The 18,839-nt window shown below is 46.2% G+C and overlaps 1 protein-coding gene across 2 annotated transcripts in view; it reads right to left on the bottom strand.

Annotated features, from left to right (window-relative positions):
- Positions 1 to 18,839, bottom strand: part of AKR1D1 (aldo-keto reductase family 1 member D1) — a 92,780-nt gene that overhangs the window by 26,246 nt on the left and 47,695 nt on the right. For both annotated transcript variants that reach the window (XM_053254836.1, XM_053254835.1), the window contains exon 2: positions 12,015 to 12,182. In XM_053254836.1, the coding sequence (XP_053110811.1) occupies positions 12,015 to 12,182 (168 nt within the window). The remainder of the gene's footprint in view (positions 1 to 12,014; positions 12,183 to 18,839) is intronic.

The raw sequence follows: 18,839 nt of genomic DNA, 5'->3' as shown, positions 1-18,839 counted from the left end.
TTGACTCCAAGGAAAGTTTCTTTTCGTGTAAAAAGCACACACAAGTTGCACACAATGTGGACTGAGATTGCAGCAGAGGGTTGGATTAAAACTTCCCTAACTCCTTCTTCGATTTCAATCTGGATCACACTCTCTGCATACTATTTCCTACGGTTGTGCACAGAAACAATATTTGCTTTGGAAACCATTTTGGAAATTCAAAATGATTCAAATCAAGATAGAGTTCCCTGTAACAGGGATTTTCAGATGTTGTTGACTACAACTCCCATCATTCCCAGAATAGTGTGCAGAAACTCCAGATCCTGTTAGTTCCAGCAGGTTCCAGCCGAGAGCGTGATCGGCTATAGCAGCCTGTGTACTCTAATAAGGAGTGGTGCTCTAAGAATGCAGAGGCCCTGCCCAGCCCTGCAACCCAAGACCTTTCTGTCATTTCTGAGGTCAAGATGATCAACAGCGTGTGAGAAGTTAGTCCAAGATGCATCGTAGAGCCCCTGTTTATCAACACCCCACCCTGAATAATGTGGGGTTGTAATTGCAGGACTTTGAAGGCATGGAAATGTCACCCACTACATTTATCAACCAGCACATCAAAGTATTAGCCCTTATCTTTATTCAGGAGCAAGAGCCTTCACGATTAGAAATTGTGGCAATTCCACATGGCCTTTCAAGCCTATCTTGACAGGCAATCAAGATAGATACATGCCTTTATCTTAATCAGATATGATGGTATGAAAAAGTACATACTGTACAAGCTAATGCTTAGATAAATGTTCAGTTAACACATACTCACATTAAAGGGTGGTCTCCAAGCTAGGGGAGGAGAGCTGTTCTTGTGGTAGCATGAATTGTTCCCTTTGCTAAGCAGGGTCTACCCTGGTTTGCAATTGAATGGGAGACTACATGTGTGAGCACTGTAAGATATTCCCCTCAGGGGTTGGGGGCAATCTGGGAAGAGCACCTGCATGCTTGCATGCAGAAGGTTCCACAACCCTTCCTTGGCATCTCCATGATAGGCTGAGACAGACTCCTGCCAGTCTGGGTAGACAATACTGAGCTAGATGGACCAATGCTCTGACTCGGTATTAGGCAGCTTCCTGTGTTCCAAACCTGAGGCTGTCAAGCTGTTGTTGGACTACAACTCCCATCATTCTCAGCTGCATTTTTATTGTGGCTGGGGATTATGGGAGTTGTAGTTCAATGAGAATTGGAGAGCTTTAAGATAGCCACCCTGCCCTAAGGAATAAGAGCCACTGAACTTAACCAACATGCATGTTCTGTATGCCTGTATTGTTTTTATTCAGGAAGAAACAAAACTTCCATCAACTTACACTTTAATGTAATCACCAGCCAGAAATGAGGAGGTCCAGTTATAGTCACCACCGGCTCATTTAGTGGCGACTCAAAACCAGACCCTCTCTAGGGTTTCCCCTGGGCTTTGGAATACGCTCCCAAATGAAATCAAAATCTCCCCATCTCTGGCCATTTTTAAGTGAAATCTGAAAATATCAGTAAGATATTAATTACTGATATTAATATCAGTAAGATAGTAATTTTAAATTGTTTTACATGATTTAATGTTTTAATTGTTTGTGCTTTTAATTTGTAAACTGCCCCGAGATTTTATATGGGTGGTATATAAATGGGATCAATCTATCAATCAATAAAACATAATTAGCGACTGGCATACAGTTCTAGCTAGTTCACCCTCGTGCAGCGTCAGCAGATTCAGCCACTGGCTTGAACAAGAGATTGCTTCTCCCAAAGGGACATGCACATAACTAATTCAGTACACACATTACATAGATATCCCGTAACTGTCTATGCAAGAGGAAATCTTGCTGCACATATCTGAGTGGCCATGATTCTATAACAAAGTCCAACCAGCTGCATCACTTTCCATCAAGAATGTTTTGTAACATTATATCTATTAAGAAGGTTTACAATGTTCAGCGGCAACATTTTCATCTGTTTAGGGCACACATCATGATGAACTTGAAAGTGCAACAGTACACAAAATGTATTGATTATGTTCAGTCAGGGCTGGCCATAGGACTAATGGTGCCAATGGTTAGTTTATCAGCTTGGCACCCCCTTCAAGTAGATGTTCTGGGCATCTGGCCAGCCCTGAGTTCAGTGACCTTTACACCTTAGATAGTGCTCTTTAATGTCTAGAGACCAGGGAAAGGAGGCTGAAATCTGAAGAACTCTGGTGCACATATGTGGATATGAACGGTATTTTTAAAAGCATCCTAAGCATCTCTCCAAAAGGCATAATCGGGATAATGTTTACAGTGGCAGGTACCAGAAATTAGGAACAGTGCAGCATCTTTGGTGAGTGAGCCAGTGTGGTGTGTAAGTGTTAGAGCAGGGCTGCACAACTTTGGCCCTCCCGCTCTTGTTGGACTACAACTCCCATCACTCTTGACTATTGGCTAGTGTGCTGGGGGATGATTGGAGTTGTCCAACAGCAGCTGGAGGGCTGAAGTTCTGCACCCCTGGGTTAGAGTGTCAGACCAGGTCCAAGAAGACCCAGGTTGAAATATCCACCTGGCCATGAACCACACTGAGCCCTTTCTCACGATCGGCGGAAAGGGGCTTGAGAGCAAGCAGGGAGGAAGCCTTGAAACACTTCCCTCCCTCCCCTCAGAATCCTTACTCCTGGTCTGGGTGCAGAAATTGAGTGCCCAGACATGCAGCCGTTGCCTCCTCAGGTCAGCAGCTGGGACACGTCGCCCCGACCCCCTGGAACTCCCATAATGCACTGCGCGGGTGTGCGGGACATGATTGGGATCCTTCCCAATAAGCAAGCAGCTGGGGCTGGCAGATGATCAGAAAAACAAGCCCTCCAGCTCATTTTGAAGGTGGGCTCTGGAGGCAGGTTTGCTAGGGGCTACGAGGCTCCTGGCAGTTCTCACGTGCAGGCAGAACTGGGCTGGGCATCCTTAGCCCAGTTTTGCCTGCTCATGAGAATAGCCTCACTGAGTAACCTTGGTTTACTCTCTCCCTCCCCTCCCCACAGGGAGGATAAAAGGATAAAAGGAGAGAGAAAATCTTTCTACACTGCCCTGAACTCCTTTGAGGAAGGGCAAGATAGAAATACCTTAATAGAATGCTTAAAGGGGAAAAGAAGAAAAAGCAGGGGGTGAGGAAGTGATAGTCACTAACAAATCCTGTTAAAGAACTGGCTATTTCTGGATAAATGAATATAATACAGAGCAGGCAAAGAAATGCCTCCAGCAATATACTGTTTTTTTTTAATTTAAAATATCTATACCCCTCCCCTCCAGGACTGTACACTACTGCTCGGAGCAGCCAACAAAGTCCATAAAACAATACACTATAAAACAATATAAAACTGATAAAACAGAAAGAAACTACAAACAAATCTCAAAAAGTTCAAGTTACAAGTTAAAAAAGGTGAAAGTTACGAGGTTAAAAAGTTAAACGCCCACCAGATATCGTTACAGCTAAAATGTCAGAATGCCTCTCTAAAAAGATGGGTCTTCAGCAACTTCTTAAATATGCAATATGGAGAAGGGGGTGTTGCTCAGGAAGTGATTCTGTGTGTAGACACAAGCATCTGTATTTTTACCTGTCAAAATGTTGCCTGCACCCACCGTGTGCTTTTTCAGCCAACTTAAGGTTTGCCTCTTACAAGTGGTCTCTCACACACTTACAAATCTTAGCATTGTCAGAACAGAAGCCCTGATGGCTCTCTCATTCAAAGAGACAGAGAGATCCCCAACCTTGAGCGCCCCTTTAGCCACAATAGCCCTCTCTATCCTGCTGTTCACAGTGATTAAGGTCACACACAGTTCGACTTATGAATGGGGAGATACTCCTCCTATGCATTGCAATGAAAGGGGGAAAAAATCTTTAATTTTTTTTAAAACAAACAAACAAACAATAAATCCTACAAACTTGGGGCTGCCTGAGGGGGAGTTGAGGCCAGACCTGCCATGCCCCCAGACCCACTTTGGGGCACCCTGGCACTGCCCAAAGGGGGGAATGGGGCAAACAGGCCAAGCCGGTTTTGTGCACATCCCTAGCTTCGGTACAGACCCTCGATATGGGCAAATTCCCTGACAGGGATCCTGGCAAGGGAGACAGTGTGCTTTATAGGCCACAGCCACACCACCTCCCCACCCACATCCGCCACCTGCTCCATCATAGAGTATCCTGCTGGGAGAAGCATGGGAACAGACTGGACTACGAGCCTCCCCCAACCAGGTCTCTGTAATGCACAGCAGGTCAGCTCCTTCATCCAAAATCAAATTGTGGATGATCTCCGGTTTGCTGTGGGCCAAGCTGGCATTACAAAGTGCAAAGGTAAAGGAAGCTCGGTGGGAGATTAGCCCTGTTTCCCAAGGTCAAAGAGCTGATAGGCCAGCTGGAAAGGGAAACTGCTATTAACTTTCTGATTTCCCTTCCCTTGTAATGGCCTGCTGGCCTACTAACTTGGCAACTTCCTGATAGTTGTTGATTCATGGCTATTATCTGCACCAAATGAAACTTTAATGTGCATTAACGGTAACAAAAAGACCCATTATGAAACTAGGGGAAAAACTAAAATATATCCATAATCCAAAAATATAAGCCAACAAAGTGCATGGCCTTTGGCTGGCAGGGATTTATTTCCTAGAAACTGTTTTTCCATGCAATGACTCTTTTTAGAAGATCCTATGAAGCCAAGAATGTTTTATCCATGGCTTGTGTCTGGTAGATTTTCTAGTTCATAGTTATTAGTTCTTTTTTACTTATAACATTTAATTTGAAACTTCTGAAATGTGTAACTTATGAATGTGGTTTTAGCTTGGTCTTTTAACTGTTTTGATTTTATTAATTTTTTTATTGTTTTAGATTGTATCCATTTTATTAATGTTGTGAATCACACCAAGTGGTTGTGTACTGTACTGCAGCACAGTCCTATGAATGTTTGCTTGGATGTAAGTTCAATGAGATTTACTCCCTAGTAAGTGTGTTTATGACTGAAGTCGTAGTCACTGGGAGCTGACGGAGAGGTTTGGATGCTTTGTTGGGAACTTCTGTGCAAGAGTACAAATCTGAAAATCCTCATGATTTAGCATAACCATGTGTCTTTCTTGCACTGGTGAAACTTTATTTGTTGCACAAGTGCAGGGTTAGTTAGGATGCTGACGGTTTATTTTAGCTTTGTGAATTAAAAAGATCTATTATGGTGAAAAGGAGCCACCAAAGCACCAGACAACCAACCAACAAACAAAACCCTTTGGCAATTGTCAAGGTGGTCAAAAATTAAAAAAATGCCTCAGATGCAAGAAAAATGCTTTGTCTTTGAGCAACATGCCAAAGTACAGATGAAGATTATTTCAGCCAGCACATATTTTATGGCTGTGCAAAGTCATTATTCCAGGCACTTAATGAGTTTGTCTCCATTCATTTCTGATGACTTGGCTGTATAACTTCAGATCACGTACAGACTGCAGGGGTTTCGCTTCCAGAAACTGAAAAACTAGACAGTGAATGTTGCCTAATGGAACTGGAACTCCTGAGTGTACAACATGTTCCATGAGTAAATCTTTCCATTTAAATGGGCTATTTTGGGCACTGAAGGAAGGGTGAAGTGGTCAGAGTGCTGGACTAGGACCGGGGAGATCCAGGTTCAAATCTCTGTTCAGCCATGAAACTCACTGGGTGACTCTGGGCCAGTCACTTATCTCTCAGCCTAACCTACCTAGCCTACCTCACAGGGTTGTTGTGAGGATAAATATAACCATGCACACCGCTCTGGGCTCCCTGGAGGAAGAACAGAATATAAGTGTGAGCATAAATTTTTTAAAAAACCCTGAACGATGTATTATTTATTTACAAAATAAAAAAAGTCCTTGGCTCTTCTTTTACCTGACCCTATGCATCTCTTTACTCATAAAGAAGCTCCACAAGGCTGAAACTGACCTTCCTTCCAAGAGTGCCTAGGACTGCAAACCTAAGCTGCCATTTTAAGTGTAGTAGGTCTTAATGCAGCAATTTTCAGATTTGTGTCCACAGTTGTTGGACTACAGCTCCCATCATCCTCAGCCTTTGACCACTGTGGCCAGGGGTGATGGGACATGTAGTCTAACAACATCTGGGGACCCAGGTTTGAGAACCCCTGGCTTATTGAAATGCACTAAACTTGCTTTTGAGTAAAAATCATTAGGATTGGGCTGCTGACATCCTTTATATTGTTCTGTTTTCGTAATACAGTTTAGCAGTGATGGCACCAGAAAAAAAAGACTTGGAGGGGACACAAAAGGAGCAGGGTGATCTTTATGGAGGGCACTCTGCCTAATGGTGCTGTGGAGAAATGACTTGACTAGCAAGCCAGAGGCTGCCAGTTCGAATCCCCGTTGGTATGTTTCCCAGAATATGGGGAAAACCTATATCGAGCAGCAGCGATATAGGAAGATGCTGAAAGGCATCATCTCATACTGTGCGGGAGGAGGCAATGGTAAACCCCTCCTGTATTCTACCAAAGACTACCACAGGGCTCTGTGGTCGCCAGGAGTCGACACCGACTCGACAGCACACTTTACTTTACTTTACTGCCCTTGGATGAAGTAATGAAGAGGTGAGATTCAAATACCAGAAGAATACATGGTCAGAACTCTATTAGTTCTTAGGAAATGACATGCAGTTATCAACTAAGCTAGTTAATCAACCTGGAGTCAGTAGGGGAAGTTCTCTAGCCTGTGGCAACAAAGGCATTACTCCCCAGCTTATGATGTTCCAACCACAATCACAATCTAGAGCTGGATTCGTATCCTCCATTACAGAGCCCCTCTTTTACATAGAACATTTATACATATTGGCTGACATGATGAGAAAAATTACTCAGAGTCGTCCCTCTGAAATCAAAACGGCAAGTTGGATAATGCTTAACTTGTCATTTTTAATTTCAGTGGGACTGCTTTGAGTAATTTTCCTCATCATGTAAGGTAAAGGTAAAGTGTGCCGTCAAGTCGATTTTGACTCCTGTCGCCCACAGAGCCCCTTGGTAGAATACAGGAGAGGTTTATCATTGCCTCCTCCCGCGCAGTGTGAGATGATGCCTTTCAGCATCTTCCTATATCGCTGCTGCCTGGTATAATACCAACGGGGATTCGAACCGGCAACCTTCTGCTTGTTAGTCAAGAAGTTGACAATTCCATCTTGTCAGAAATCAGATAATGGCCCCTTTCACTGAGCATCTCCTGCATTTATTACATAGAATTGGTGGCAACACCACCTAATGCTTTTGTCCAGTGTTTTCAGATCAATTAGCCATCCTCCCAGAGCTTTGTTTGAGTGAAGTAATGTTCAAAGACTGGAATCAAGATCCCAGAGGCCTCCTCTCAAAATATTCAAGCCTTAAACGTCACCAACACCAGAAATTAGCCATTTCCTGCAATCTACAGTGACAGCCATTTCCGGCACAGATCAATGAGCAGCTTCAGAGACGGAGCCTATAACAGAATGTGGCTTTTATTTCCAGTGCTTTCCCCGCGGAAATCCAGTTGTTTAAAGTGGCAGTGTCAAGGTTAATTAGAACCAAATTCATACCTACTCTTCTCTTTCAAATACCCCCAAACTCATTCCAAGTTAAATTAAACAAACAAATGAGAAGAGCCCAAATTTAAGGAACACAAGGAGCAGAGCTTGTGGGGCAATCTTTAGTTCAACATCCCAAGTCATTAAAATGAGTGGGCAAACTTGGCCCACCAGCTGTTATTAACTACAACTCCCACCATCCCCAGCAATAATTTATTGTGGCTGGGGATGATGGGAGTTGTAGTTCAAGAATAGCTGGAGGGCCAGGTTTGCCCACCCCTGCACTAAAAAGTCAATCCCCACAAAAGGAGATTAATCCCCTGGCTTCTTCCTCTACCTATTTATTTAATTTATTTATGTATTTATTTATTTGATTTCTATACTGCCCTTCCAAAAATGGCTCAGGGCGGTTTACACGGAGAAATAACAAACCTACTGAAAGATGAAGTTGTCAGCAAGGCACGTCAGGAATTTGGTGGTGATTCAATGTTGAGTGGAGTTTGCTTCCCAACAGATCTTCTTGGACAGTGGATTGCTTTATTGGCACCCCTAAAATATCATTGCCCCCAAAGTAGGTCAGCCCAGCTCTGACAGGAAAAGCAGCATGCAAGAATCATTTTCTCATGAGAGGAAGCTACATTACCCCTCATCTGGACCTTCAGAACACATAACATAAGAACAGACCTGCTGGATCGGGCCGAAGTCCATCTAGTCCAGAATCCTATTCCCCACAGTGGCCCACTAGATGCTTCTGAGAAGCCCACAGGCAAGATATGAAGGTATGCCCTGTCTCCTGCTGTTGCTCCTCCTGCAACTGGTATTCAGAGGCATCTTGCTGAAGATGGCTATAGGCTGGAGGTGGCCTATAGCCCTCAGACTAATAGCCACTGACAGACACGTGTTCCATGAATTTGTCCAAGCCCCTCTTAAAGCCATCCAGGCTGGTAGCTTTCACCACATCCTGTGGCAGAGAATTCCACAGACTGATTATGCATTGTGTGAAAAAGTACTTCCTTTTGTCGGTCCTAAATTTCCTGGCCATCAGTTTCATGGGATGACCCCTGGTTCTAGTGTTATGAGAGAGGGAGGAAATTTATCTCTCTCTACACCGTGCATAATTTTATAGACCTCTATCGTGTCTCCCCTTCGCTGTCTTTTCTAAGCTAAAAAGCCTCAGGTGTTGTAGCCTTGCCTCATGTATGTTACTCAGAGTAGCCACAGGCCCATTACTATACCCACAGCATTCTTCGGAGTTTGTAAAGTACTACTTTGCTCATGGCCAAAAAAAAAAAAAACCAGGGAGGGCTTGCAGGCCATGTTTGACAGTGAAGCAATTCACAAAAAAGTTCAGGCTGCTTTCAGATTTCCAGTCCTCTAATTCATGTGCAGCCACCTAATGGTGCAGCAGGGAAATGACTTGACTAGCAAGCCAGAGATTGCCAGTTTGAATCCCTGCTGGTGTGTTTCCCAGACTATGGGAAACACCTATATCGGGCAGCAGCAATATAGGAAGATGCTGAAAAGCATCCTCTCATACTGCGTGGGAGATGGCAATGGTAAACCCCTCCTGTACTCTACCAAAGACAACCACAGGGCTCTGTGGCTGCCAGGAGTTGACACCAACTCAATGGCACACCTTACCTTAATTCAGGTGAACCCTCTTTCCCTCTCCTCTTACAAGTTTGGCTTAATGGACAATGTCCTGGTTAGGTCAAACATAAGGCTGCCACTACATCCAAGGTAGCAGACCACAGGGCTGTTCTCACAACCCTGAACAAGGTCCAAGGAGCACCCAGCCAGAGAAGGAGAGCTGTGTGCACTCCTGATTGGCTGTCCTGTGTTTGCAAAGATAAAGGTAGGAAGAGGGGAGAGTGATCACCTGGGAGCCAGGTAGGATAGGTACAGCCAACCCATGTTCTATCTCCAGCATTTTATTGAGGGTGGACAAAAAGCCGCCCTATCCAGATCCCACATGGTCACTCTCCCCTCCTCCTACCTTGGAGCTTTGCAAACATACGGCCATCCATCAGGAACACATATGGTACTCCTATGCTTAAGGTTACCAACAATCTCTTATTAGCAGGGATATCCCTTATTGCAGCCCAAAATTGTCTGTCCCTTATGGGTTGCCATTTGTCCCTTCTTTTCAGCTGATGGAAAGAACCTATGGCTAGGCTCAAACCAGTTATTTCCACTAATAATGAAATAATTAATGAGCTCCAACCCCTTTCCCTTCTCCCTCCCTACCAGAGTACTCTGTGGTTCTGGCCGGCTGCAGGGCTAGGGTTGTCAACAGTCCCATATTGGGGACATTAACAGCCATCAGTGCTTGGCTAACTTAGCATGATCCAGGCATCAGGATCATGAAAACCATTTAGGTGACTGACTACTAGATAATGCTCATGTGTGAAACCTATTTTTACTGGCTAACGACACTTCTCTTTCTAGAAAACAAAATTACACCACAGCCAGTTTGGCTGACCACGGTTGTATCAATAAGCAGAGGAGAAGCAATCTAAGTTGTAATTTACACTGTCATTTAAGTTGGAAGTGGTAAAAACACATACAACACTCAGGCTCCCATTGACTCCCACATACTCCCTGCCTTGTGACCCTTCTTCGGGGAGTGGAATGTTGCCAACCATACCTAGGCTGGCTGGGTGCTCCTCCGACCCTCTTTAGGGTCGTGGGAACAGCCGCCATGTTTTTGGGCAAGCCTTCCAAACTATGGACCAGACCAAGCCACTGCAATCTTGTTTTGGAGGGCTTGCTCAAACCATAGTTTGTCAGCTTGGACACCGCAGCAAGGGGACTTTCCAGATGGCCCCTCGAAATTGCTTCACTACATATAAGCTTGCTGTCCATTCGTAGGATCTGGGTTTTGACACCATCTTGCATACAGGAACAGCAGGGTGCCGTCCGCATAGCCACAGCCTGTTTCAGATCTTTTCTTGGCCTTCCAGGCTTAACACGTTGTATGTGTGTCATGAAATAGTCACTGGTTTCCTGAGTCTAGGGAACAGTTTGCGGGCTTGCTGCAGTTATTCAGAAGTAAATGATTTAGTTCCGTGGGCTTCCTTCTAGGTAAGAGTGCATAGGATTGCAGCTGTAGAAGTGTGGCTTGCTTTTAGAGATGTGTGTGTGTGTTTCTCAATCACAAATTATTATTATTACTTTTTTGCATGAATCTGCTGCCCTTGTGCAAATTTACCAGAAAGGGGAGGGGGGGAAGGGAGGGGAGGGAAAGCTGTCAGTCACCCTTGCAGTCCAGGGCAAGGGTTGCTTCCTCTCCTTTCTTTCTCTCCGCTCAGAACCTCAGCAAGGGAGGAAATGGTGTAAAATCCAAAGCAGCTAACTCTAACTGGCGTTAGGGCTAGCTGTTGGATTTTATCCCACTTCCTCCCACACAATCTGGAAAGCACCAAAGTATAGCTTGTTCAACCAGAAACCTGTCTATTCAGCCCAATGTGCAAGCAGAGGGGAGGGGAGAAAGGTTCACACAAACACAGGTCTCATTCCCTACTCTGCAAACCATGGTTGGCGGGGACTGAATGTTATGTCTGCATGCAGCTCTTGCCTTGTGGTACTCTAGGATCCAGCGTCTAAACTGGGCAGTTTTACAAACACTTCAAATATGTCGGTTTTCTGAAGCATTTCTTTGCAAGAAAACATCTCATTGCTACCATTGAAAAAGAATTAAATTTAGCATTTTAACCTGTATATAATCAGACGGCGATGACTACAAATATGCATATACCACTTTTCATCAAAAGTGCTCAAAAGCAGTTTTCAGAGAAAAATAAATAAGATGCTGCCCTGTCCTGAAAGGGCTCGCAATCGAAAAAGAAACATAAAGTAGATATCAGCAACAGCCACTGGAGGGATGCTGTGCTGGGGCTGGATACGGACACTTTCTCCCCCCCCCCAATTTAAGGCACTTCAAAAGGTTTCTGTTTGCTCAGGTAGCAGGGGTTCATCTGCCAATGATAGCAGAAGTGACCCTGGTCAATGGCTATGGCCTCGTGGCCATCAGCTAAGCAAATGATTAATGAATGGTTGAAGATCCTCATACTCTTAGATCAACCAGGCTGTGGAATAGAAGCAATTGCAAATGAATTGCATGCTCTTTCCCCATCATGCCCACGGCTTCCCTCAGTGTCTAAGATCATGCAGGATTTGCCTAGAGAGCTTGGCAGCAAGAGGGAAGATGGGGTCACGAGGCTCTTGCAGAAGAGTTAGATGGGGCCCACTAGTTGACCAAAGGGCAGGCTTGGAGCTGAGCAGGGCTTGTAGCCAGTCTTCATACCATCTGCAAACAATTTCCTGGTACTGTTTATCTGCCTCCACTTCTCAAGTGTCACCTTTGATCAGAGGAATACACACTACAGTTTAAGGCCAGCAATATTCTCTCTCTCTCTCTCCCCCCCCCCCCCCGTTCTCACACACAATTCAGTAGGATTTCTTACTTTGCCACAATAAAATATGTCTTCACGCTTGACCTTGCCTTCAGCAATTTTCTCCCGGATGGCCTGTCCCACTTCGTGTTCATTGTAATACACAAAAGCCCCGTCGATATGGCGGTAGCCTGTATCAATGGCTGCTCTCACAGATTCTACACAAGTGCCTTTGGGAGTCTATAAACAAAAGAGAAAACAACAGCATCACTTTTTTTAATTTATACAGAAATAACTGGATTTCAGTGTTGGAAGGGACCTTGGAGGTCTTCTTGTTCAACCCCCTCTTCAGAGAGCCAGCATGGTATATGTTAGACTAGGACCAGGGAGACCCAAATTTATTTATTTATTTATTTATTTATTTATTTGAAACATTTGATATACCGCCCACTCCGAAGACTCTGGGTAGTGTACAAAAACATGCAAAACAAGACAGCATTAAAATTACATTCTAAATAAAACTAAAGTAACTAACAAAAAAAGTGGGGGGGGGAAGCAAATAGGTAAACTACAGGGTAAAAGCCTGGCAAAAAAGATAAGTCTTCAATAGAGATTTAAAAATCAACAAGGAAGGAGCTAAATGAATCTGCAGGGGAAGGGAGTTCCAGAGAAGTGGGGCAGCAACCGAGAAGGCCCTTTCACGGGTCCTAGCACCCCGAACCTCTTGGAAATCGGGGACTGACAAAAGGGCCATCTGAGCAGATCTGACCGGACGGGATGTAACTGGATGGAAGAGGCGGGTCTGTAGGTAGACAGGTGCCAAACCCCGCAAGGCTTTGAAGGTCAAAACCAGGACCTTAAATTGAACTTGGTAGCGAATAGGCAACCATCCAAATCCCCGTTTAGCCATGAAACTCACCTGGCGACTCTGGACCAGACAATTATTTCTCAGCCTAACCTACCTCACTGGGTTGTTGTGAGGATTAAACATAACCATGTACACTGCTCTGGGCTCCTTGGAGGAAGAATGGGATATAAAATAACCAGGATCTGATTGTGGGTGTTTTCCAGATTACACTCTGCTCAACCGTAAAATGTGTTGGTTTGGCAGGATCATTTTGAAAACGTAAATAGCTTGCACAACTCTCCTACAATGGGAAAATAGAGCTATTTATATGTGATGAACATGCAATGTTATAGGACTAAAATGGAAGGATAAAATCCAAAAGAAGGCACCAGAAATGTGAACGGCGCCTTGCTGTCAGCACAGGGACTGCGATGTCAAAACACAGGCAGTATGGAAGCAGTACTACTACTTAGCGGACTACTTAGTACTATTAAGTGGAGAGTAGTGACACTGTTGTAGCGTGTAATCTGGAAAGTGCCCTGGTTATCTGTCCTGGTTAAATGCTGTTTAACCACAGTGGTTTGACCACGATTGCCTGGGAAATCTGCATTCTCACAACCAACTCAGTGGGGCTCAGCAATCCTGATTAACTCTTTAACCAGGATGGCCATGATCATGGGAATGCAGCCTTTGATTCTTTGGCTGTGTTCTCACATTCACAGCACTGCCACGTTACCCTTATCTATGTCTAAGAAGCATACTGCTAGATTGAAAGTTTATCCTCTTTCCTTATGCAGGGGCATACCTAGATGATTTTGGCACCTGGACCAGCCCTTCTGCAAGGCCCCCGTGGTGCGCCCCGCTACTACTTTTGGGTGTCTCCTGTTGCGGCTAACCTACGTGCTGTTTTTTAAATCAAAGCCGCCATACGGCCAAGAGGTGGCTGCCGGGGCGGGGGCAGGGTGGGCCTAGTAGTCGACCTACTCCTCCCCACCAGCAGCAGTGGCGGGAGGAGCGACCACTGGGAATGGTAAGGCATGCCTGCACAGTTCAGAGAAAGATCGCCACAAGCCTATGATCTGGAGAGACAATTACCCATTGTTTGCATTTCCTTGGATTTTCAAATACTTCTTCAATGTACTCTTCCAAGGAAATTCCCTACATATTTCACACACACACACACACACACACACACACACACACACACACACACACACCACTATCCTGGCAAAGCTGGAATTCAAGAGGGGAGGTCTTTTCACCAACTAAGGCTTCATGCACATGCAACCCTACCATGGAGGTGCAAAAGCCAACGTCTCTGTGTGGCATCAACAACCAACATATGGTAGCATGGCTAAAAGTTAATATAGGCCAACCTTTAAAAAAAAAAAAAGCAACCACTAGTATGGCTCTTAAATGCATAAAGGATTGTGAGATTTCTCGCAGTTTCATTTGCTAGGAAGTCACTATATGAAGCTGCTTTTATGAAGCCATCAGATCACTGATGTATCCAATCCAGTACAGTCTACTACTCCAGCTTGATACGGCCGTTCAAGATGTCAGCCTTTCCCAAATCCGCCAGAGATCAGAGATTCTTTTATCTGTAGATGCCAGAGCCTGGGGCCATCTACATGCAAATCGTGAGCCCTACACAGCTGTGGATCCATAACTGAACAAACATATGCTCTGCACACAGGTTGCTAAGTTGGGCCAGGGTGGGTACCATGCACACCCACTACTTCCCTTCACAGCCCCCTGCCCAAGAGCCACTCACCTAGCTCCACAGTTCCTGCTTGGCCGCTCACCTGGTGCTGTCATTGCCGCCAGCTTGCCTTCCTTTGCCAGCCGTGAAGCAGTGGAATGACATCACTGCCCCAGGGCAGTACCGTCTTTCTATCCCCTGCTAACTGGGCAAAGAGGCACCTTTTAACGTGGTGATTCTCTTTATTTAGCAGGGGGAGAGTAACTGGCCTTATCCACCCCCAGCACAGTACCTCCAGTGACTGTTGCTGGTGTCTATCTTATGTTTCTTTTTAGAATGTGAGCCCTTTGGGGACAGGGATCCATCTTGTTTGTTTGTTATTTCTCTGTGTAAACCTCCCTGAGCCATTTTTGGAAGGGCGGTATAGAAATCGAATTATTGATGATGATGATGATGATGATGATGTTGCAACCAGCAAAAGGAGGCGAGTTGGTAGAGGTGGGTGAGTGGCCATGTAGGGGCTGCGGAGGCAGGCAGGTAGGTGAGTAGGTGACTGGTGGGCCACTTACCCTGAGTAGGGTAAGTGGTGGTGGTGGGCCCACCAAAAATCTAGCCACAGGCTTCCACCAATGCCACTGGCCCTACCACTGCACTGTGGGGCTTCCCCTATGATGCTTTCAGAGCTGGCAGGTCACAATCTTCTACCAATGGGGAGGAGAGCTGGTCTTGTGGTAGCAAGCATGAATTGTTCTTTACATTTGAATGGGAGACTACATGTGAGCACTATAAAATATTCCCCTTAGAGGATGGGAAGAGCACCTGCATGCCTGCACGCAGAAGGTTCTAAGTTTCCTCCCTGGCATCTCCAGAGACACCTGAGAGAGCCTCCTGCCTGCAACCTTGGAGAAGCCACCACCAGTCTGGGCAGACAATACAGAGCTAGATGGACCAGTGGTGGTCTGACTCCATACAAGGCAGTTTTATATGTTCTAAAGCCACCCTCAAACCAGGCTTCTTGAATTCAAAGCCTCCAAGACTGCCACAAAAATGTACTTCCCTGGACATTTGTCTTGATCTTACTTTTGCAGAGTCAGATCTCTTGGCATTTACACAGGCCATGAATCATGTTGACAGCAATTGTTTAGAAGTTGGCTCAACCCCTAGACTTTTCAGCAAGTGGAGGACAACGCCTCCTAAAAAGGAGTGTGTCCCCAAAGGTTGTTAAATATTACCAGAACTGCCCTAGAGTGCTGGCTTGACACTCCAACTATGCTTTTTGCTTAGCGTGGGGAATTAGCTTGACTAGAGGGAGCAGTTTGGTTCCAGCATCAAATCTGAGCAAGCTTGGTGTTCTGGAAAAAAGGAGGCAGAAATACAGTACAACAGTTTTATTAAGCATACTAGTGTTTTTAAGCCCGTTAAAATAACGGGCGCTAGTAGGGATATGATCTGCTGCCGCCGTTTCTTTCCTTTGCGGGTCCGGGCCGGTCTTGCCGCCATTTTTTTTCCTTGGCCGGGCCGGTCCCACCCCCGTTGTCTCTCCTCATCGGAGAAATCTCCTCCTCAATGCCGCTGTTGCCTCTGTCCTCCCCCGGTCTCCGCTTCTCCTCATTCGTTTTTGCGGCAGGGCTGGTCCTGCCGCTGCCGCATCTGCCCTCCCCGGTTTCCACTTGTTCTCCTTCGTTTTTGCGGCAGGGCCGGTCCTGCCACTGCCGCCTCTGCCCGGTCCCCACTTCTCATCCTCCTTTTTAGCGGCTGGGCTGGTCCCGCCGCTGCCGCATCTGCCCTCCCCGCTCCCTGCTTCTCCTTCTTTCGTCCCGGGAGACAACATGGCCGCCGTGTCTCTGAGGCCGTATCTTTCTCGGACGCTCCGCGCATGCCCAGAACAGCCAAGAAAGACACAGGCACAGAGACACGGGCGCACACCCTGGCTCTTTATTATATAGGATATAGAGGTACAGAATGCAAAGGTTTAATTAGGCAAGGCAATAAACCTCAGCTGATATTCTAAGCAGGAATATGGCTAGCAATAATTTAGCTTAAAGTTCTAATTAGAGATCGATCCGCTAGGCTCAGGTACTTGAAGGCTAGCCATGGAAAGCGCTTGAAACTGGGGAGGCTGGGCAACTCAAGCAGCAGCTTGTACCTTCTTTATATCTACAGTTGCAACCATGGACCTCCTGTTTAAAAACAGCTTTCTTTCTGGGAGAAAGACTCCTGTGCTTCTAAGCAGCTGTCTTGCGCACAGAAACGTAGCAGGTGAAACAAACCTGGCCTATCTCAATGCCAGAAAAAGCATCACCTGCTGAAAAGGTGTGTGTCCCCCAACATGGAGTGCTGGCTTGACACTCCAACTATGCTTTTGGAAATTTATTTTCATGGCACCCTGTGCTCATGTCAGTACAGGCGTGGCTCGTGAATGTGCCTCTGGGGGGGGCGGTGGGTGGCTTCTTTAAGGTAAACGGAGCCGGTGCTCCATGCAGCCCAGCAGACCCCGTGGCAGGGAATTGCCTCCGGCACTCACCTGGCTCCTGCGGAGGTGAGCCCCCGCCAGTGGCCAGGTGAGTGGCAGAGGCCATTCCCCACCGCGGGGGCTGCTGGGTGGCATGGAGCACTGGCTCCGTTTACCTTAAAGAAGCCGCCCCCCGCCCCCCGCGGAGGAGAGTTCACGAGCTGCACCTGTGTCAGTAGCATTCTGCCTCTGCCTGTCTGAAGCCATTCTGATCTTCTCCCCAAAGTTCCTGCTCCTTTCTTGCTTGTTTGATAAACTTGGCACAATAAACACACATGTCGACCGTGTGGTGCTTGACAAGGCAAAAAAGGCAGTGGCTATGTCTGTCCGTGGTGGTGGTGGGGGGGGTTAGCTCCTCAATGGACAAACCTCTTGCTCTTGAAGGTGAGCTTGCTGGCCATACACAAGGAACGGGAATGGAAAGATTTGTCCCCTTGTGAAGGGGTGGAGAGAAGGGGGGGGGGGGCGGACACTGAAAATGCAAATGGTAAAGACAGATTAACCAACTGAAACCAACTGAAAATACTGTACAGTAAGAAAAAGCTTACAAAATAAGGAAAGAAAGGAGAGAAAATAAAGGTGTGGGTTTTGTTTGGGTTTTTTGTTTTGTCTAGAGCTCAGAGCCGGGGTGTAACTATAATAGGGCAAAGGCAGTGTAACTATAATAGGGCCCCCCAGAAGCAAGCCACATGACTGACTCCCCCAGCCATGCACCCGCCTAGGCTTCCTTCAGTTGTATTCAGCCTCCAAAATTGATGTGAGTGTTAAGACCTGGAGCTACCAGAACAGCATGTCTTTCTCTAGTACCATTCAATGACTTGCATCGTCCACAATTTACAAAACCTTAAAAAAAAATTTAAGATGATGTTATATTGTGGCATTCAGCCTGATTTAAGATTTCTTTACTTCATGAGCTGAGCTTCAGTGGGGGGGGGGGTGCATTTTAAAATCTTGTCTCTGGGCCCACTCCAACCTTGCTACGCCCCTGCTCAGAGCAACTCAAAATGATGTTGATCTGTAGGACGAAGATAGGCTGGAGGGGGGAAGCCATACACATGCACATATCACCAGGAGGGTTGGGGCTACCTCCAAAACACAGGAGAGAATTCTCTGACGTGATCTCTGCACAGGTGCAAACTCCATTCATGTAGAGCACACAGAGATCACGTCGAAGAACCACATGTTCAGCTCAACCATAGACATGCATTCACTCCCCGCCTTCCCACACTCAGTACAGGTGAGTGAAATGATGTCTCCAAAATATCACTGCTTGAGCATGCGCATTACACACATGCATCATAACACCCAGTTCTTTCACTGATTGAAAAATGTCCTCTTCCCACTTCCATTCCATCTGTGCATGTGACCATATGAAGCTGCATGATACCATTGGCCCATCTGGTTCTGTATTGCCCACCTTTGGTCCATCCAGCTCAGGAATGTCTATACATACTGAATATTATGTGTAACAGTGACTCTCCAGGGTTTTAGGTGAAGGTCTTTTCCAGTCCTACCTGGAGGCTTTACACACTTCTGCCCCGAATCTCCTTCAGGAGAAAGTATGAGGCTCTTCTCACAATCCGTGAGAAGAGCCTCTAGGGGGTTAGCGGGGAGAGCACGCTTAACCTGCTCTCCCTGCACACGAGCAGGGCGGCAGCCCTGGGTGGCCGGATCGGCCACCCACACGACTAATGGCTCTGTCACGGAGCCGGTGGGGGCTGGGGAGTTTGGGGGCCACGTGAGCGTGCAGGGCATGCTGGAGAGACCCCTGAGCTGGGAGGCTGCTTTTGAGCCTCCCGGTCGGGGGTCTCCTCGTGAGTAGCCATGGCAAATCAC

The sequence above is a fragment of the Hemicordylus capensis genome, chromosome 5 (genome assembly GCF_027244095.1).
Source record: "Hemicordylus capensis ecotype Gifberg chromosome 5, rHemCap1.1.pri, whole genome shotgun sequence".
In the NCBI taxonomy this organism is placed as follows: domain Eukaryota; kingdom Metazoa; phylum Chordata; class Lepidosauria; order Squamata; family Cordylidae; genus Hemicordylus; species Hemicordylus capensis.
Note: the sequence above shows the minus strand (reverse complement) of the source record. Positions and strands in the feature narration are given on the sequence as shown.